Source organism: Eptatretus burgeri, chromosome 9 (genome assembly GCF_056783735.1).
Source record: "Eptatretus burgeri isolate ZD-2024b chromosome 9, Ebu_testis_v1, whole genome shotgun sequence".
Lineage (NCBI taxonomy): Eukaryota > Metazoa > Chordata > Myxini > Myxiniformes > Myxinidae > Eptatretus > Eptatretus burgeri.
Genome location: NC_140969.1, coordinates 61486391 through 61508890, shown reverse-complemented (window position 1 = coordinate 61508890; position 22500 = coordinate 61486391). Strand labels below are relative to the sequence as shown.

Genomic DNA, 22500 nt, shown 5'->3' with positions numbered 1-22500 from the left:
AAGCAAAACATCTAACATTCTTGGGGAAAAGGCCCCTTTGAGCTCTCATACGAGCCTCCACAATGTTTTCCAATGAAAAAAGAAAATGGCATGTACTGTGACAAACTATAGAAAAGAAGGGACATTTCATAGAAAAGAAGAGACATTCAAAAAGTTTCGCGTGCATGCTGTACTACCCTTGTGTTCTTCGGAGGAACCAAGTGATGCTATAGAAAAGTTCATATAAAGAGGCACCAATTTTTTAAACAAATTAATCACATACGCACATTACCTAATGTGTTTTCGTTTTCAAGGTACACAAAAAAGCTTTACGTCTTGATGGGTTTTAATATATATATATATATATATATATATATATATATATATATATATATATATATATATATATATATATATTTATGACAGCTTTTAACTCTCTTGGTTTTCTATAGTATCACAGAACAATCGAGTGCCTTCCAGCAAATGCGATTCTAATCCACACTGGAAGTTTCATCTTAGAATGTTCCAGCATCGACACAAATCCCACCAGGCAGTTTACAGTCAAAACTAGCTCATTACGTCAAGTAATTTATCACATTTACTGATGTGTGCTTCATGAAACTTATAACATGTAACCGTCAATTTAATCGTTCATTTACAGGCATTTATTAATGCATACAAAATCTAGCTTTTAACTGACAGACTGATTCGGCTGAAACTTGGTGAACAGGTTGGGTGTATGACGAGGACAAATCAAATTGATTTTGGTGACAATCCGATCCCGCATCCGGATACGAGAATTTTTTACTTTTCAAGTTATTCCTTACTATTGAAAGATAAGGCCAAAAGCTATGTTTCGCATGATATCTCAAAAAGTTGATGACGGATTAAGCTTGAACTTGGTGAGCAGGTTAAGTGTATGACAAGAACAAACCGATTTGATTTTGATCACAATCCAATCCCGCATCCGGATCCGAGAATTTTTTTAATTTTTCAAGTTATTCCTCACCGTTGAGAGATAGGACCAAAAACGATATATAGCATGATCTCTCAAAAAGTTGTGGACGGATTCGGAGGAAACTTGGTGGATGAGTTGAGTAGGTGACGAGAACAAACTGATTAGATTTTCGAGGTCCCGATCCAGATTAGGCCTTTCAGTGGGACACAAAATGTAAATTGGTCAGGTTAGAGGAGGTATGCACTCTACTAAGTACCGTTCTAGTTCCCTCTGCTCTCTCAGTTATCTGACTCTCCCTATCTACTCAAAGGTGCATGTATACTTCCAGTCACCCCTCTTTATTAGTCTTCAAACATCCAGGCTTGTTGCACACAACTCTTTAGTTCCTTGCTTCTCCCTTATGTGTAACTCGCTTCCATAGGCTATGCTATCCCACTCTTCCCTCCAGGGCTTCAACGAAGCAGTGCACTGGCATCTCTGGTCATCCTTAATTCTGACTCATCTTTATTACCCTCACTAGCAAGTTGCCCATTGCCCGCACAGATTCTAAACGGGGTAGGGATGAAGGTGGCGAAAATGCAAATGACGACATCTGGCATCGAGCCAGCAAACTGGGAGCAACAGTTCATATTTATTGCCACATCTGATGGAATTTAAGTCCTCTAATGCTGGCAAGCTGCTCCATTTGAAACTGTTTATTCGATATATGTAGCTGCCTAAAGGTCCATAACAAAAATTTGTGTTGCTGTCAAAGCCAGTGACCAATTGAAAATTAATTGTAGAATTATGCTTTCCAAACACAACAATGTTACTTGGTCGTTTCCATGTTTCCTCCCATCTTTCCTCTCCTCTTTTCTTTTTTGTTCATCTCCTTGATGTTTGTCTCACTCAGTTCTGCCTTGCTCTTCCATAAGCATCACTCCTTTACAAAAATGCTCCGTACAATAGTGATGGATTTCTTCCTTCTCAGTGGTTGAGTTGTTCTTCTCTCAATTTATCAGCTTCTTGCTCGCACAACTCATGGGAAACTGTTTGATATTGGAGCTGTTGTTGTGCAGCAAAATGAGGGCAATGTTACACTTGGCTTTCTTATGAGCAGAGTTGGCTATGGTTCTATTTGAAGAGAGGGAAGGCTTGGAGGGTTACATAGACCGGAGACAGATTTGACAAGGTGCCACCGAGTCTTTGAAGAAAGAGACAGGTTTCAAGACTTCACACTTGAGTTTGGCCAGATAGTGGGGCAATTTAGCTAAATATAGCATAACAATTGTGCATTTTGTGAGGAAAGCACCAACTTTGGCAGACTAGTGGCCCATCATATTATGAACAGATTTGGATATTGGGCCATCTTAAAATTTTTGATGGCAGTGGAAAATGGCTGCCACAGCCATCAGCGGCTGAATTTGAGATGGCCCAATATCCAAATCTGTTCATAATATGTTAGGCTACTAGTGTGCCAAATTTGGTGCTTTCCTCACAAAATGCACAATTGTTATGCTAAGTTGCCCCACTAAGATGGTTTCTGGCTCCCTTGAGAGTGAGTAGGGGGCAAGGGGACATGGAATGGAGGTGAGGGCATGTAGAGGAGGCTTAGTATGAGGAGATATGGAGGGGGTGTGCTGGTAAGGGGAGGTGGCATGAAGAGGAGATATTGGATCGGGAGAATGTGGGGTGGGGGACACAGGGCATGAGTGGTTGCAGGTGACGTAGAGCAGAAGTAGGGGGGTTGTTGGTTACATGCACTTGTAAGTTGAGTCTATACTTTGCTAACAAGTACTCTTACAGACAAAATGCCCATTTGTCTTGTCCAGGTGCCTTTCTCATTCCTTACTTGATCCTTTCCATTCTGGGAGGCATTCCTGTGTTCTTCTTGGAGATTTCGCTGGGTCAGTTCATGAAACAAGCATGTATCGGCGCATGGAAAATATGTCCACTCTTTCAAGGTAAGTGTCACCTGCATGTTCAGTCTGCCCTTCTGTATATGTAAACTGCTGATTCACCTACTCTAATACAAATACAACAGGAGCTAAAATTGCTTTACAATGCATATCCCCGACGAATGTGATATTTTCTAAGTCCCAAAAGGGCATAACTCTGAAAAAATGGATGAAACGCCCTGAAACCCGAACTTGTTCTGTAATTTATCACAATAAATCTATGTACCAAGTTTCAGTTGAATATGTTAAAGGGTATGGGAAAAAGGTTTGAAAAAGCACAGGTGGGACGGACAGATGGACAGACAGACAGACGGATGGCAATGAAGCAATAAAGCCGATAAGGAGACTAATAATATGCAGGATGTTGATTAAAGAGAAGGTGAACTTTTATTGGTTAAAGGCTCATGAGCATTGAAAGCAATTTACCAGGCTAAGATTAAAGTCGTGGATTGAGATATCGATGAGTGCTGGGTAGAGATAAACAGTACTTGTAGTTTTAGATGATTTGTAAAGCTGGTTGTCAGTGTAACTAAAAATGCAAGTCACTAACTTTGCAAACTTATTTGAAGGGATTGGCATTTCATCTTTGGTGATTGTCTTCTTCTGCAATTCCTACTACATCATGGTGCTGGCCTGGGGTCTTTACTACTTGGTTCACTCATTCACTGCAACCCTACCCTGGGCTACGTGTGGCAACTCTTGGAATACATTAAACTGCAGTGAAAGTTTTGGCAACCAAAACTGCTCCAGCACTTCTGGCACTGCCTTCAATGTGTCGGATTGGCACTGTAATGCATCGAACAGCCAAACTTCGCCAGTTGTGGAATATTGGGAGTAAGTTTGATGTTCTGTTAAATGTTCTCCATGTATAACTTTTTAATACCCTTATGTATTATTTACTGTCAAAAACGAATTTTATAATGCATGCTTTTTGGATAACCATAAACGTTGATAACCTTAACGAGTTGATAACCATACACTGTAAACTCGATTATTTTCTAAATCAATAAGTTTATCCCAAAATAATGCTACGGAGTTGTCGATACTGCTTGGATAATTAAAGCCAGTCCTCATGCTCTGTGTATCAACATTTTATTAAGAAATTCAAACTCGTGCAGTAGAAAGAGGAGCATGTTTCAAGCCACTCAGCATGTTACCATCTTAGCGGCATCTCACCGGAAATCATGTATACAAACTAGGAGGAGATTGGGACCATACACTTTGCAGAGCACTGGTGTTGCTTAAGCAGTCTCCTTGGCTATTGGGCACAATCCTGGACGGGTCGCAACTCCGACACAGTATACCAGCAAGCTGGCACTCATTTTGCCGATCTTGGAAGGATGACAGGCCGAGTTAACCCCACCTGGTATTAATTCAACAGCTGAGCGGGATTTGAATTCAGGACCCTCGGATCCAAAGCCCGCCATCCTAACCATTAAGCCAACACCAGGCATATATACAAACTAGATGTCACATCATTCCGCTTACAGAAAGCGAAAACAAAGTTAACTGTTTAAAATTCTATGTTCCGAAAAAAAAGAACATCGTTTCAAATGTGTATATTAGACATATAATCAACAACATGACACAACCAGTTCTTTGGCACAACATCGTCTTTCAATCCCGCTGAAAGCTTCTGCTGCCTTCCAGATCTGCAAATGGCGAATGGTGTTTAACAACCAGGGTGTTCTGGTATTGGCATGTGTGGGTGTTTACCTTGGAGACCATGGACAGTTCAGAGAAAAACCAGGGGCCTGCATTTCAGAAAGTCTTGAATGTCAGATGTGTTGCCTCAAGATGGTTCATTAGCATAATTAACTGATGGTGGAATCTCCTGCAGAATGATGAGTCTCTGACTTGCATGTCATAGCTTGTACATGTACCAGCATTCCAAATACTCTGGCCAGGGAGTTTCATCCACACTACATCAAGAAGGTGTATGCAACTATTGAATGCACTGCTTCTTCATGGGGATGCCTCTTAACGGAGGTTCTACCCCCCCCCCCCAACACAAGTCAGGGGCCAAATCATCCCCATTCTTCCCTGCTTCCTGGATATGTCAGGGCAGAGCAGCCAGGTCAGGGGCGCCAATTGGTCCCCTTGGACCGGCTCACTCCCTTTTGTCTCTGTCTCTCTATTTCTATTTCTCTCTCTCTCTCTCCCTCTCTCGTGACCCTAGATTTACGAAGGCAGGGATATACCATCTTGGATGTAGTGGATTTCTTGGTCGCTCATGGGAAATTGGCTGTCTCTGCACCGCGGCATGTCCGACAGAACTGTCCAGGGCTAAAGAACAACAACAACAACAACAACAACAGTGTATTGCTTGGAGTGGTTAGGCAAGCATACTGTAATGCTGCTGATGTTGCTTCATGCCAACAAGTGCACGAGTACCTTCCTCGGTCAAATAATGCAACTCCAAGAGTGTTCCAGCTATAGATAGTAGTGTCTTGCACCGACGATCCATACGTTTCTGTGCAGGGCTTGGGCTGACACCTTCACTTGGTGTTTTGCACTAATCTAATAGAGCTAAGAACTCTGATTGACCAGACTCTGCTTTTTGTGAAGTTATTTGATGGTCTTGATGGCATTCTCAGCTGTTATTCAACTGAGGGTACTGACGTGGTGATGTCGCGTGTTGAAATCCCCGTATCCTGTCAAATATTGCACGTTCTGCTGATATAAATTGTGTATAATTATCTTGCTTGAGAAGGTTGGGTATTCCAAATATCACATTTTTCCTTCAGTTATGTGTAGTAACTAAAGTGAGGCTGGCTACTTCGATTAAATTACTATAGTTGTCGGACATGATGAGCAGGGTGTGGCCGTGTCATTCATCGTTCAGCCCCAACATTTTACCAAGGCTGAGCCGCAATTTCGTGCTGTAGTATTGGTTTCTCACTCGGAGAACTGCAAACAGATATCACACTTTGAATTGTACTGTTCGCACATCGTTGACATCCTAGGCCAAAACAGGTCGTTTTTTGATAGGTATAGTTGAGGCTCGTGGAAGACTGAGTACTAGTACAATGAATGGATCAGGGCACAACAGGACAAAAGGAACAGGAGAGAAAGAGAGAGAGAAAGAGAAAGAGAAAGAGAAAGAGAAAGAGAAAGAGAAAGAGAAAGAGAAAGAGAAAGAGAAAGAGAAAGAGAAAGAGAAAGAGAAAGAGAAAGAGAAAGAGAAAGAGAAAGAGAAAGAGAAAGAGAAAGAGAAAGAGAGAGAGAAAGAGAAAGAGAAAGAGAAGAGAGAGAGAGAGAGAGAGAGAGAGAGAGAGAGAGAGAGAGAGAGAGAGAGAGAGAGAGAGAGAGAGAGAGAGAGAGAGAAAGAGAGAGAGAGAGAATGAGAGAGAGAGAGAATGAGAGAGAGAATGAGAGAGAGAGAATGAGAGAGAGAGAATGAGAGAGAGAGAGAATGAGAGAGAGAGAATGAGAATGAGAGAGAGAGAATGAGAGAGAGAGAATGAGAGAGAGAATGAGAGAGAGAATGAGAATGAGAATGAATCACCAACAGCATAGTTGAAGGCCAAGATATTGGCAGAGTTGGACAAACAATGGGTGTGGAGAGGAATGGCAGGGGTGTGGGGGGGGGGGCAGGAAAGGATGCATGGATGCATGGGGTAGACACAGAAGGAAGCTCTCAGGAGAGAAAACTGGAAATGGGGAATGGGGACGCACTGGGTTGGGATGTGGGGTGCTTAACGAGGTTAGAAAAGATCATGGTTTTGGAGTCGGGACAATCTGAGTTGGTGGTGAACAGCTGTCTTGAAGACCTGTAGGAAAGAATGTGATTGAAGAGAATGTGGAATTTGGTTCGATAGGTGGGAAAAAGGAGGAACAAATGATTGAGGTGAGTAGTGATGCTGAATTTAGGTAGTTTCACCAGAAGGGGGTTGATTGTGGGCCATGTGCGCCCTGCAGAAGCCTGTTGGGGGCGGGGGGAGGGGGGGAAGCACAGAAAGAACGGAGGGTGCCAGACCAGAAAGGAAGTGGAATGAGGCAGCAGAAGACAGAGTCCACTGACCTGTCTGTGATGGTGAAGTGATAAGCCTATAGACTCAGCTTCATCACAAGAGACTCCAATAATCTTGGAGGCTTTGTTTTTCACAATGTCAAGCTGAGCAAGATGTGAGACAGATGAGCCAGCCCAGAGTAGAGAGCAGCACTCCATCAAGCTGTGGATGAAAGCCTTGTAGGTGGATAGATGTTCAAGTTTGCCAAGGAAGGACTTGTACTTCAGGATGCCCAGTCGGCGGCTGGCTTTGGAGGCCAACATTGAAATGTGGTTTGCCCAAGAAAGTTCATGGCTGATAGTAAGACCCAGGAGTTTGAATGACTGAACTTCCTCAAGAAGATTGTTAAGAAAGTTGATAGATGGTCCTTTTGGAGAGAGGTAGTGGGAGTGAGATTTGTCAGGATTGAATGTCATATTTAACGAGCAGGTTGCGGGTCACCAAACATGTTCTGAAAATTTATCAATATGATTATATGTGCATTAAATAGTTCGATGCAAACTGTTGTGGTTGCCTAACTATTGGGATAATTAATGAAATTTAACTCCGAAGTTGTTTTCTCGAGGCTGTTGAAAAAAACAGCCGCGTGCCATATATGCATGGTGATGTCACGTTCTCCAAAACAAAGCCGAAGCTCACTCTTTCATTGAAGAAGTGTCCAGTTAAGTGGGCCGTTCTTTCACTTTTTTGAGCTTGCAACTGTCTATATTATCCTTTTTATTTTGAATTAATGTCGAACAAAGTTATTTGGATATTTGTACATCATGCCTCGTACGTGTGTCGTCATGTTTTGCGAAAATGGCTGGAAAACAGGTAATTGCTCCCATCGATTCCCGAAGGAATCAAACATTCGCTGGCAGTGGATAAGATTTGTACAAACAAAACGGGCGAATTTTCCCTGCCTTTTCAACAATATCTTTGTGGAAAAAGCGCTGCGGCCTAACATCTAGTGAAGGCGTCCTAGGCCCTGCGCACCATCAGACATAAACCTTATAAAATATCGGAATTTTACAAACTTCACAACTACCGAGTGTTAAGCATCCTAAGCGACTGCAAAAACTAAAAACAGAATTTGAATTGACTTTAAAACAAACCCACAACGTCGATCGAAGTAAAAATCTCAATTCACCACAGGAATTCACGGCATTATTTAAAATTATTTTGTCAAAGTCATAAAACCGTAATATTCAGCCATCCACGAAAAATCTTTATATAATCCGACAGCTTAACAAGTCAGGCATGTGATGATTACCTTTATTGGGATGAAAAGTGATTTTTAAACCTCATCTTTGTGGAAAAAGCGCCGCGGCCTAGATCGAGCCAATGTGCCCGTGGCCATACGCGCCAGGCGCCCTCAACTTGAAACATTCATAACTCGACGAATAAAAGCTCAAATTGCACCAAACTTACCTTATTCTTGCGAGCTCACGTTCCCTGTTAGTGGGTGAACAATCCAACACTTGGCGAATTCTGCTTCGCAATGATAGGAAGAGCCGACATCGAAGGATCAAAAAGCGACGTCGCTATTGACGCTTGGCCGCCATGAGCCAGTTATCCCTGTGGTAACTTTTCTGACACGTCTTGCTTAAACCCAAAAAGTCAAAAGGATCCCAAGGCCATGCTTTCACGGTCTGTATTCGTACTGAAAATCAAGATCAAGCGAGCTTTCGCCCTTCTGCTCCATGGGAGGTTTCCGTCCTCCCTGAGCTGGCAGTCAGTCCTGCCACTTGAACATGAAATAGGCCGTTTTCTTGCACTTGCAAGTGGCTCAAATTTATATGGCTCAGGGCCAGAAACTCCATAGTATAAATTCCCATCATCCTCCGACTCATCCTCGGCAATATCGGAATGAAAACACTCAATTTCATCGCCGCTGAAATCACTATCTGATTCGCATCTCGCCATTGTTCACACGCTGTTTCTGACTGTTCACGAAGTTTTCGGAGAACGTGACGTCATATCATCTTCCGTAACTTCCGGACTGTTTTTCGATCACTGACAAAAGTTTTGACTTAAAAGTTAATTTTAGCATATGTTGAGTTTCAAATGTAAGAAAATAATTGCCCAACGATTAATTATTAATGTGCTTACAACCTTTGAATCACGCGAAGTCATCAGCGACCCAAAACCTGCTCTTTAAAGTGTTGGACCAGCTTGTGATTTTTTTCAAGGTCTGAAGAGAGGGCGGCAAAAAACAATCTTTTATGTCGATGTACATTTGGTGTACGACTGACATTTGTTCCCTGCGTCGCTCAGTAAGCACCACTAATTGCTAGTTCATCCCAAATGTGAAGGTAAAACTTTTTTTGCTTTAGTTATCCTTTCATTGTTTAAAAATCACCACGTAGGCCATATAGTACCTACTAATATGGATTTTGGAATCGATGTTCATCTCAGGTTCAGAGTTTAGCTTGCAGATAGATAAATTACATGGTGGACACAGAAACAAGTACATGTCAATGTATACTTTTACATTAATTATAAGGCCATTAGTCAACTTTGGAAATACATACTGCATGAGGAATTTGAACCTGGGCTCCCTGCATCTGCTTGAGGGGTTAAGATGGGAACAACACAACTACTACTAATCCGCTTGCCCACCGAAGGGGCTTAGTAACCCCCTTCGGGGTTGACCCTTTTGCACGTCATTCAATTTTGACAGAGGGGACATGGGGTTATTGGCAGGAACGTGGAATTTGTTCATTGTGCCGGAGATTGCTCGCATGCTCTTCACGAAGACAACCGTGGGATTTTTAACGTCCACTAACAAATAAATGCCGACATAAGAGACGTCCGCTTTGACGTCCATCTGAGGGACGGCACACATATTGATAAATCACCCTTCATTTGAAACACTGACATGAAAGTTTATTGCGGGGTCAAGATTCGAGGTGAATGTGTGTACTTCTAGGCTATTCTGCCACCCCAGATGGGAATACCGACAGGCTAAAGATATGAAAAACGTTGCCTGTGGGTACCAAAAATAATCTACCACATTGACATTTTTGAAAGGTTTTAATTGTCTAACACTATCTGGAAGGCTAACGTCATTAAATAACGGTTGTTGTACTAAAACCAACACCAGTTCTTGTACCTTGTTGCCATGCACCACTCGACATAGTTTGAAAGCTGTGCTGCCCCTAATACTGCATTTATGTAATCATGTAATCTGTGCCTGTATAGTTTTGCTATCTCGGTTTGGGTTGTAACTGTGAGCTCATCTGCATTCTATGCTGACTATTTGCCAAGGCGATTGGAAGTGTGATGCAAAGGACTTGGCCATTCAGGTGACCAGTGGGCATGTACATGTTGAGTGAGTTAGACCCAAGGGGAAAGACGCTATTTTTTTGGCCTACAATAATACTAATGTTTATTTGGCACCTTTTAAAAGCACCGAAAAGGCAGAAGAGAAGAGAGAGTTTGGAAATGTATAAAGAAGATGAGATGTGAGATCATTAGGCAATGATGCACATAATGAAGCTCTTCAATTTCTCCTAAACATAGCATTTTTCTTGGACCTAGTGGTGCACCTCAGACTTTCAAGTTACGCAAGTTTTTCATTCATCTGGAATAGATGATCATATATGGACTGTGGGAGAACCTTAGTCAGAATAACACAATTGTTAACCCCCTGTTGAGTGGCGCATTGATCTTCTGTTATCATGTTATCTGTGCCTATCAGACTTGAGTTTTTCTTGATTTTTATTTAAGCATTACATCAATTGCAAAGACGTTAATGTTCATGTTTGGTTTGCATTAAATAATTGGTCTTGTGCAAATGTTTGCAAGGACAATATTTAACTGCGAAATCGATATCAGATATATCCAACACCAAACTAAGCCTGGTGTTGGCTTAACAGTTATGGTGGCTGGCGAAAGATCTTAGGGTCTTGAGTTTCTAGCCATAGCCATTCCGTTAAATAACACCAGGTGGGTTAACTCAGCCTGTCATCCTTCCGAGGTCGGCAAAATGAGTACCAGCTTACTGGAAAGGGGGCACTGCATCAGTGGCACAGCCGCAACCCTAGCAATAATGCAACCAGCAGCCACAAGCTGCATACGAAATAATAATAGTAATAATAATAACACCAAACTGTCTGCATTGCGTCTGCAGGAGAAAAGTGTTGCGTATCTCCGGCGGACTCGACCAACCCGGCTCGCTGAGCTGGCAGTTACTGCTCTGTCTTATCGCTGTATGGCTGCTCGTTTACTTCTGTGTCTGGAAAGGAGTCAAATCAACTGGGAAGGTGGAAATTTTTTTGAAGGAAGTGTGACTAATAAGTTGCATGATGGCAATGTACCTATCTGCCAATGTATTATTTCTCTCTTTCTCTCTCTCTCTCTCCCTATCTCTCTGAAGACAAAAGATCAGCTAATATGATTACAGAGATGCATTGATTAGCTGAGAGGAAAATCTTTACAGGAACCACTTTTGACATTGTTACACATTCTTTTATTTGGCATGGTTAAATCGTGAGACGGTGAAGAAAATGAGGTACTCACCTCCTTTACCCCCCCCCCCCTTCACCTTTCTTCACCAATCAATTACCAATGGACAACAAAGATTTTGCTACTGGGGTGGAAACCTATGTCCTTGACTCAGTCGAATATGCCGATTCTGAATCTGAAGTCAGAATTTTCTCAGCATGCCAGGATTTTGAGTTGTATATATATGGTCAAATTACAGTAGCTTTCCCTGGTGGGTGATTTTGAGTGATCATAAATTATTATTTTTGTATTTTGGGTTTCAACGACAGCAATACAACTGTTGTAGAATATTATTTCTCATTAAAAAGAGCTTTAGAATGCACTTTAGATTATTAAAAATGGATGGAAACTGACAAAGCTATGAATTTTTAAGTAATATTTTCCATGCGCCGTAACAATTTTTAACTAACCCTAACCCTTATGAAAACATTTGTAAAGGCATTGGATCACAATGATAATGGCTTCCAATATCTCAGAGAGAAGTTTGGCGCAGAGAAAACCGAAGCTAAACTCAAAGCAGCCATTTTCGTTGGGCCCCAGATCCGAGAACTGATGTGTGATCCCGAGTTCAAAAATAAACTGAATCCACTTGAGTTTGCAGCATGGGAAGCATTTGTGGTTGTTTTACAGAACTTTCTTGGGAACCACAGAGCTGAACAGTATGTGGAATTAGTGGATAACATGCTAAAGGTCTTTTCACGAATGGGCTGTAGGATGTCTCTTAAAATGCACTTTTTGCTTTCTAATCTTGATTTTTTTCCCACCTAATCTGGGAGAGGTAAGCGATGAGGATGGCGAAAGATTCCACCAAGACATTTCGGTCATGGAAACTAGGTGTCAAGGTCGGTTCAACCCAAACATGATGGGTGATTACTGCTGGTTCCTACAACGGGAGACCAATGCCACTCACAAGCACGAGAGCAAGTGTCTCACATGCTTCTGAATATGGCTGAACAGTGCCTACACTGACTATATTGAAAGGAAGAGTGTAAACTTGAAGTGTGGTTTCTGAATCACTCATAATGGGGCAGATTTTCCTTTCAAGTTTACACCCTACCTAAAATTAACATGTTCTAATGTTTTATTAACTTTTCCGCAACTTGTTTATGTTCTTGGTTTGTTTGCTACACATTATACACGGAGAGCAATCATTGTTATCTCAATGTGGCGTGAAAGTAATTACTAAGCACTGATACTAGATATACAATGTGGTGATCTGCAATAATAAAAGTATCGAATAAAGCATGCTGGGTATCATTAATACATATCCATATTTTGAAAACTTGACTTGCTGGCTAAATTCTGACGACAGATTTGAAATCAGCGGCCCAGATTTAGCCAAGAACACCTGCGTTTCCCTTGGTAGCAGACGAAAAGTTTTGGTTTTTTTTTGTCCAGTGTTATTAAAGGGGAACCCAAATGTTCAGATCACCTCGACGCAAATCTATTCATCGATACCCTACAGAATAGATTTGATGTCTTGTTCCAATTTCCAATTTATAAAGTCGGTAGTTTTGGAATTAAAAGTCAAAATCTTCTTCTTCACGATTAGTTGTGATGTCACACCAGGAAAGTCGACCGCCAGATTTGTACCATCTCCGGGTTCCATTTCACTCGTGGTGTACGATTTTACAGAAACGAGTAATTTTCGATTTTCCCCATGGATGCCGAGTCAATGTGTCCCTGGTGCTTGCATAGTAATACAAACTGAGATGGTTTCATGCTACACCAATGGCCAAAACATCTTGTGTTTGCCAGGAAATTGTATGAGGTTTATCCAAAATACCCAAGTGCAGATTGGGCCTACAAAATTTTCACTTTTATGTTTGGAATATTTTACAGGTACATTATGAAACGACAGAGATGGCTAGATATTGTGGTTATCTGCCACGATTGAGAGAGGATGCCATCCCCATGATCAAGTGGAAGAAACAGCTGTCACTCAAAACTGTAACGCCGTCTCTACCAAGCTACCAGCACATGTACATGGACGATTGAGCAGTGAATCAACCACCTGTTTCCATTGCCCAGCAGTTACCATAACGGCACCTGAAAATGATTATCTATTATTAACACATATTTCTGCAAATCAAATGAACCACTGTCTATTTATAGTCGAGAGAAAGTATGTATGTATCATCATCTACTCCTCCAAGAGGATTTGACCTGGGACACTAAACATTTCAGCCCCCCCTCCATCCTCGCCACAATCCCCCACCAACCATCACCTCGACCATCCCACAATCCACCTCCATTCCTCCTCCCCCACAATCCCCCTTCAACCATCACCCCTACAATAGCTCAAGCACCCCACACCCCTCTCCCCCTTGCACCACTTCCCCCTCCATTGGGGCAGGACATTGACATGGCACAACACAACACAAACACAGCACGGCACAGAACCAGAGCACGGACATGGCACGGCATGTCATGACACCACAGCACGAACACAGCACAGCATAGCGCTTACGGCGCAGACGCAGCGCTTACGGCGCAGACGCAGCACTACACCATAAATACGACATGACAGTACCACAGCATGAACACGGCATGACCACAGACCCAAATGGCATCTGGAGAAAGTATGAAACGAGATGATCCTGTAACATGCACGACACCTGGTCAGCCTGCGATGGTGGGACAAAGCATTTATTTCCCATTTTATCCATTTATCCATTTTATCCTCGAAGTGTGCCTGGGCGGTGTCGGCTGTTTGGCAATGATGGGTATTTCTGCTCGAGTAATATAACTGATTTATCAATTAATGCAAAATCCCTCCCTTATCAACTGTCAATTGAATGGAAAAACAAAACCTGCCAATCTGTAGTGAAAATGTGACCGGAATTTTCATCTTCACTAACACCGCCATCTTCACTAACAACACTGTCGTCTGAAACGTAACTGGCGAAATAAAAAATCGACACTCCAGGGCTTTTTTCGACATTGTGATCGGCAAAAAAAAAATTCAATTTTTTTTTCCCTTGAAATTTGACCGTTATTAATGATTCGCAATGGTTTCAGGAAAAAAAAATGAGTTTGGGTTCCCCTTAAAAAGATACTAGATGACCCGTGAACCCGTTGGGTTCCCGTTGTGACAGCTTGGTTGATGAAAAACATCATTAAAAAAAGATAGCTCCAGCGAACTATACCGCTGAGGTTGTTTGCATTGATCAAATACTCCCGAAGAGTACTTGACTGAATCAAGAATTGATTTTTTAATAATTTTTTTAGATGCTCGATTTGAACGAAACTTGATACTGCACACCGCAGGCTAATGGTGAGTAAGATGGCCCTAAAAAATTTTGTGCTATCGTGTACCGTTTTGGCTGTATTTGGGGAACATACATACATACATATATACACACACACACACAAGATGAGATGTTTAGTAATATCTAGATGTTTGCATTGAGAATTGTGTTTTTTTATTGTGGAATGTTGCCTGAAGGAAGATCAGTACTCCTGAAGCAATTTCTTGGAAAAGGTTACATTGGGTGGTTTACCATTACCTTCCCAGCTGTAGTTACGCAGGAATTTGGAATTTGGCCATGGTGCCAGTGACAGCTCGCCCACTTTTTGAGGACAATGCCCACTGTGGGAGGTTTAACATTCATGAACTAATGCGAGCAGATGGGACTCCCAGTTCAACATCCATCTGAAGGACAGCACACACAATAATGTTTGGCTATGCACCTGAAATATCAGGGTGACAGTTTATAGCTGGGCCGATATTTGAACCATGGATAGACAGCTCACAGGCGAGTGCAAATACCTCTAAGCCAGTGATTCTCAACCCTTGCCCTGTCATTTACCCCCTCGGCTTGATGTATTTCGCGATTTACTCCCTTACTCCCATTCAAAAAATGCATAGCCGGCATGGAGGCACAAAAAAAAAAGATGGAACAACTTTATTATTAAGGTTTTGCACAAAATAAACTTTGATAAAGGAAAAAAAACATACAGTCCACTTATATCAAACAAAAATATCAGAAGCATTAATTATCAGTGGGAACTCTGTTGATCATTGAGTCAACCAGTTTATTTATTCGAGGAGCTGTTGATGACAACTCTACCCTCATGTTGTCATCGGCTTTCAGGCAGGTCCTTGCCTTTGTCTTCATTGCTACTAAAGTAGAGAAACCTGATTCACATAGATATGTGGTGACAAAGGGAACAATACTTTGAAGACTCGCTGAGTAAGAAGTGGGAATGAATCTGTGAGTTTCATCCAGAAATCAACACCAACTCAATCAAATTCATCCTCAAGACTAGCAGAGGACTGAAGATCAATCAGCTCCTCTTTTGCTGGGTTGTCATCTCTCATTTCTGACAGATCAGTGGTAAAAGGTCTTAATATCCATATTTCTGTAGGTATCATGTTTTATGGAAAGTAGCCAGTGAAGTGATGCTTCAAGATGTTCAAATGTGCTGTGATGTCTTCATTTATTTCAGGTAACGCACCAGGTTCTTCTCTAATGGCCTCATCCAAGTTTGGAAAATTTGCAAATAATTTTTTGAAGAACTCTTCGTGACCATAAATCCAGCTTTGTCTGCAATGATTTCATATTTTCACCTGCTTCAACGATGGTTCCTGATTTTCTCTGGAGTTGTTTGTTGACTTGGTTAAGATGAGTAAATATATCTGAGAGGTACCCTAAAGAGGCGATGAACTTTGAATCGGAAAACTTTTCCTACAGCTTTGAATCCTGGTCATGAAGAAAAATCTCTACCTCAGTACGGAGCTCAAACACTCGGTTAAGAATAAGTCCACGTGAGAGCCACCTCACCTCAGGATGAAGAAAAATAATTGAAGGCTCAGAGCCCATCTCATCACAAAAAGCTTTGAACAAGCGGTGATTCAGTGCTCGGGCACGAATGAAATTAACAGCCTCAATAACTTTCTGCAAAACCATTTTCAGATTTTCAGGAAGGGTTTTCGCAGCTCATGTATATCTGTGAAGTACACAATGCATTGTCATCACATGGGGTGCCTTTTGTTTTACAAGTGCAGTGAAGCCTGATCTAACTCCCATCATGGCTGGGGCTCCATCAGTGCAAATTGAACCAACTATGTCTCATCCATCAGAAACATCCACACACATACACACAGAGACACGGACAACACAAGCACAAACACAAACATACACACAAACACACACCCACACATATAGACACACACACACACACACACACACACACACACACACACACACACACACACTTACGCACATTGATTCGGCTTGAGTGGACACGTTGAGAACGAAAACCAGATGGGATAGAGATAGTCTGTCTCTGTCTCTGTCTCTGTCTCTGTCTCTGTCTCTGTCTCTGTCTCTGTCTCTGTCTCTGTCTCTGTCTCTGTCTCTCGCTTTCTCTCTCTCTCTCTCTCTCTCTCTCTCTCTCTCTCTCTCTCTCTCTCTCTCTCTCTCTCTCTCTCTCTCTCTCTCTCTCTCTCTCCCTGCCTCCTCTCTCTCTCTCTCTCCCTCTCCCTCTCTCTCCCTCTCTCTCCCTCTCTCCCTCCCCCCCCCCCACATAAATTTTCAAAATACATACACAAGTATTTGTATTTTTTTTGAAAATTTTACCCTGACCTAAATTTTAAATAAATACATTTCATTGAGTATGTAATCCGAACTTGCATTTGAGTGAGTATTTCACCATAACTTAAATAATAAAAAAAATACATTTGAGTGAGTATTTAACCCTAAAACCTAACTTAAATGTTAAATGAATAATTTCATACATATATACATATATATATATATATATATATATATATATATATATATATATATATATATATATATATATATATATATATATACTTGTACACACATACATATATACATATTTGTACACACATACATATATACAATTTTGTCAAAAAAAGTAACGTAGAAAAAATTATCTATTTTTCACCAGGTGCAAAAAAAAACAGGTAAAAACTTATTTAACACACAAAAGGCCAAAAATCAATTCCTGATCCTCAAAAACCCCAAAAAATATTTTTCATAAGAAAAAAGAGAAAATTGCGTTTTGGGGGGGGGGGGGTGGAATTGATTTTTGAGTCTATTTTGAATAATTTGTATAGCATGTGAGAGTCTGTATGTTATAATGTATGTATGTGTTGTCTGACTCACATCACAACGATAACAGTGTTATTGATTTTGTCTGAAGTTGCTAAAAAAATCGTCATAACATGATGTATCAAATCATAAAAACTAAAGAGTTACTATCAGCATCATCATTATAAAAATAGTGACATTGAGTTAGAAATGAGAATAATCTACGAGTAAAAACGTACTTAATCATTGTAGTGTTGCAAGCAAAGTATACGAATATATGAAGTTTTGTTTTTATGATTCAGAAATTTTAAATGAATATATCATCACACCATTTTAAAGCCTTTTTCCTTGAGCAGGGGTCAGCTTTTTTGCAGGCTCCAATCATGGTACCCTTTCTTGTGGCAATGTTTTTACGGCCGGATGCCCTTCCTGACGCAAACCCTTAGTCCCCTTCGACACGCAGGGATAATTACTAGTATAATGGTGGTCATTTCGCTGACCTTCAGAAGGATGACAGGCTGAGTCAACCCCCCTGATGTTAATTCAGTGGCCAGCGGGGCTCAAACTCAGGACCCCGAGGATCACAAGCCACCACCCTAACCACGAAGCCAACACCAGGCTCTTTGAATGAATACAGTAAATATGATTTTATTATCAAAAACAAAGGAATTTTAGGGGTGGGGATATGAAAGATAGTTAATCCTCTCCATCCGACATGAAGGGGGGGGATGCATCCCCCCTATCTCCCCAGGATCTAAGCCCATGCCAGCCATAATTTTTCTAAAACAGGCTGACCAGGTATAGTGTATTGCAGAATTAATACTTAATTTTCAGCTATGATATATTTACCCCCTGCCATGTAAATTTTTACTGCCAGGGGGGTAAATTTATCCCTGGTTGACAATCACTGCTCTAAGCTATCCTACCAGTTCTAATCAATAACCCCAAATGAAGCGATCATACAAAAACATGAATTTCACAAACAATTCAACTACATGTCCACATGTATTATATGCACTTTATGATATGATGAAAAAGTACTGAGACAGTATATGTCCTAATTTGAAGTGAACCATCGCAAACCTGTTATGTATTTGAACCAGACTTAAGGCCCGGTCACACCTTGACGTTTTAGCAAACGTATGCCGATTTTTTAATTTTTTTTCTAAAACGCTGGCACACGTTGAATACGTTATGGGTAAGTTTTGATAACATTGAGAGCATGCTGAAAAACACTGCCATATGTCGTTGTACGTTGGCTTTATACGTTGTACTTTTTGGTTGTGTTCAAATTTTTTCATGCTTGAAATTTCACGACGTATGCCGGCGTATGACGCACACGTTCCGCTACGCTGGTCACAAGTTGTATGCACGGTCTGCGATCGTTGACAGACGTCAACACATGCTACTTGTAAGTTAATCATAAGTCGAGACACGCCGGCGTAATGTTTTGCGTACCCGAAACTTATTTCTAACCTGTGATTAACGTGTTGTTTGGCACGTTACGCGATCGATGCCACACGTCGACAGACGTTACTTTTAAGTTACTCATAGGCTGAAAGACGTCGGTATAATGGATCGTCCTTGCGTCAGCGTCCACGGCCACGGCCAGGACACTTATTTGCAGCATTCTTCAAACTTTTCTTCGGCATGACGAGGATGTTCACACTTCGATGTCTAGCTTGGCTATGATTCCAATTGTCCATCGGCAGCGTCTATTTAAAATAGTCGAGTTTGAGCGTTTTAACACGTTCAGAAGAAACGCTTCAAATTTCAAAACCCCAGCGTCAAAAAACAAAGGCGAGTGACAGCAATTTAAATCGTTCATTGTAAACAATGAAAATAGCTGAGTGGTACCGTTTAAAAGTCGTTGAGTGTAAAAAAAAATCCAATTGTTGAGCGCAAGCCTCTACTTTCAATAATGGGGTTTGAGTGATTTTGCACGTTCAATGGAAACGATTAAAATTTCTGAGCACCAGCATCAAAAAACAAAGGCGAGTGACAGCAATTGAAATCGTTCATTGTAAACAATGAAAATAGCTGAGTGGTACCGTTTAAAAGTCGTTGAGTGTAAAAAAAAATGCGATTGTTGAGCGCAAGCGTCTACTTTCAATAGTGGAGATGCAGCCATTTTAATCGTTGAGTGTCAGCCTACGAATAACAAACCCTACGTCACCGGCAAAGATAAACTGCCGCACGACATAGATAAGTTAGGCTATCGTTGGGCATAGTTTGTGAACGCCGGCTTCACGATAATTATTCGTTGGTATATCGTATCTATAAGTAATCAAAGCGCTCTACGCACATTATTAGTTCATTGTGCATTTGTCCAGCCCATTATGAATAGACCTAAATCGTAAAAACAAGCAATAGCTCATTGTTAAAAAAGTCCCATTAAAAATTAGCCGCGAGCAACTTCGAACAATGGTGAAAACTTGTCTCCTACTCGTGGACACGCGGATCCAAGGACGATCCATCATAACCCACACCCTCCCCCTCACACTCACCTACTACTGCCAACATGAACAAACTAATACTAATACTAATACTAATACTAATACTGATACTGTTACTGCTGACATGGACATCGACTCAAAAAGGACTCGAAAACTCTGTTGGGTTCCCCTTTTATGAGCAGCATTTTTATATACCAATTCCAAAAACCGCTGGGAACATGTCTTCATATGGCAGTTGTAAGTTTGAAACACGTTCTTTTATTTTTTTTGTCGACCGGAAGACGTCATTTGAATACGTGTGCATACGTCGATGTTGGTTGGGACTACGTACAGAATTGGTTCAAAGCACGTCAAACATAAGTTAGAAATAAGTTTCGCGTAAAAAAGACATTACCGCGACGTGTTTCGACTTATGAGTAGCTTATAAGTAGCCTTTGTGGACGTGTGTAAGCGTCCACATATCGTGTGTAAAACTTATCCCCATCGCATGCGGAACGTGTGTCATATGCCGAGTACGTCGTAAAATTTTGAACATGTTCAAAATTTCTTGACGTACTCTACTTACTACGACGTATGATAGCGTATTTAGTGTTCTACTCGTGCATACCAAACTTACCCATACCGTATTCGACGTGCCCCAACGTTTTAGACACACTTTTTGTTACGTCAGCATACGCTGGCAAGATCGCCAAGGTGTGACCGCGATGTTGACCCTTCCATTTCTACGGCAGTTATGATTCGAATCGTTGTGCGTCAGCCTTTTAATAGGCTACGTCACGACATCGTCGGCGATGCGTGCAACGCACTATGCCTAAGTTAGACTATCGTTGGGCATCGGTTGTGTAGGCCGACAACAGGTTCAGCATTCGTTGGTATAAGTTATCTAAAACACAACGAAACGTTCTGTGTTGTTACCAATGCGTTATACATAAGACCAAGTCGCTATGAATACGTCCGAATCTTTAAAAAAAAACATCAAAACTTCAACGTAAGCCAGCGTTTTACATAAATTTTAACACGTTGCCATAGCTGGCTAAAACGTCAAGGTGTGACCGGGCCTTTAGTCACACTGTAAAGCAGCATGCATGTTGTAAAGTGTGCATCAGACATTGAAACTCAGTTACAATCAAGATGCCATGCACAAAGAACTGATAATCACATTGAATGTGTAATCGGGATCTGGAAGTTCATCAGGTTTCCATCATATATTGCCTTCCTAAGGCAACTCTGAGTAATGTTCTTAGGACAAGGAAGCCAAAGTTATTGGCATATCGAGCCAGAATAAAATTAAAACGGTGGTGAACAGCTGGTGTACACCTGCGTGCCATCCTATTTCTGAAATTATTGGTTGACCTTTTTCTTTATTGACAAAACATTGTAATGTAGTTCGAAAATGATGATGAACTAATCAGTGTATTGTTTATTTATTTGTTACATTTCCACAAGGTGATGTTTCTTCAATTCATCATCACCAAATACTTTATTTGAGGGAATGCGCATGTGCACGTATTCCTCTGCATCACACACATTTGTTTTTGCCTGAACACCTTCCCTGTGCCAGGTGGTATACTTCACAGCCACGTTTCCCTATGTTATCCTCCTCATTATGCTTATACGGGGCTTGACACTTCCTGGTGCCTACCAAGGTGTTCTCTACTATCTGCAGCCAGAATGGACCAAACTCACTAATCCTCAGGTGGGTAACAAGCATGTCCTTTATTCTGATATTTTACACAAAAGGCAAATAAATAAACATCCATATTTATGTAGCAACTAGCAAATACCATCCGTCACTTCGCTGGCAGGAATACTGAGGGTTTTGGGAGATATATATATATATATATATATATATATATATATATATATATATATATATATATATATATATATATATATATATATATATATATATATATATATAGGAAAGGAACAGTGGAGAGAGTGAAGAGGAGTGGGGGAAGGGAAGGCAGAAAGAGGTGAGAGGAAGGGAAGGCAGACATGAGGTGGAGCATCAATTATGATTCATACCGTCTCATCAAAATGCTTCTGCATAGAATGACAGTGTAGATGGAAACAAAATAATGGCTGAAATCCATTTCCTACCTGTCACATGATAAATAATGCCCGGAGACAAACTCCGCCCGTACACATCCAGAGATAAACACTGCCCGGACGCGCCCGGAAAAAACTCCGCCCGGACATGCCTTCAAAAAAATCCACCCGAACACGTCTGGAGTCAAAGTCCATCTCGAGACAAACTCTGCAGACATGCCCAGAGACAAATACCACTTGGACACGTCCGGACATAATCACAGCCGGGACACATCCAGAGAGAAAGGGAGAGACTGAGACGGGTGGGGGGACGGGAGCCAGCAGAGAGAAAATGTTACAATTTATAAAACACACACACACACACACACACACACACACACACACACACACACACACACACACACACACACACACACACACACACACACACACACACACACAGTATTAGTGTTTGGCTGACATCGGCAATTCTTCAGGAATCGGCGCAGATTGGAGTCAGTGTGATTACCGACTCCAGTTACGTACTGTATACAACCTAAAACCCTTGAGTAG

General features: G+C 41.3%; 1 protein-coding gene across 7 annotated transcripts in view; it reads left to right on the top strand.

Annotated features, from left to right (window-relative positions):
• The window catches only part of LOC147020195 (sodium- and chloride-dependent creatine transporter 1-like), a 119131-nt gene that overhangs the window by 46623 nt on the left and 50008 nt on the right, over window positions 1-22500 (top strand). For 6 of the 7 annotated variants that reach the window (XM_085895323.1, XM_085895320.1, XM_085895319.1 and 3 more), the window contains exons 2-5: window positions 2749-2880; window positions 3444-3708; window positions 11002-11134; window positions 21458-21592. In XM_085895323.1, the coding sequence (XP_085751449.1) occupies window positions 2749-2880; window positions 3444-3708; window positions 11002-11134; window positions 21458-21592 (665 nt within the window). The remainder of the gene's footprint in view (window positions 1-2748; window positions 2881-3443; window positions 3709-11001; window positions 11135-21457; window positions 21593-22500) is intronic. The other variant, XM_085895325.1, reaches the window with a different exon arrangement.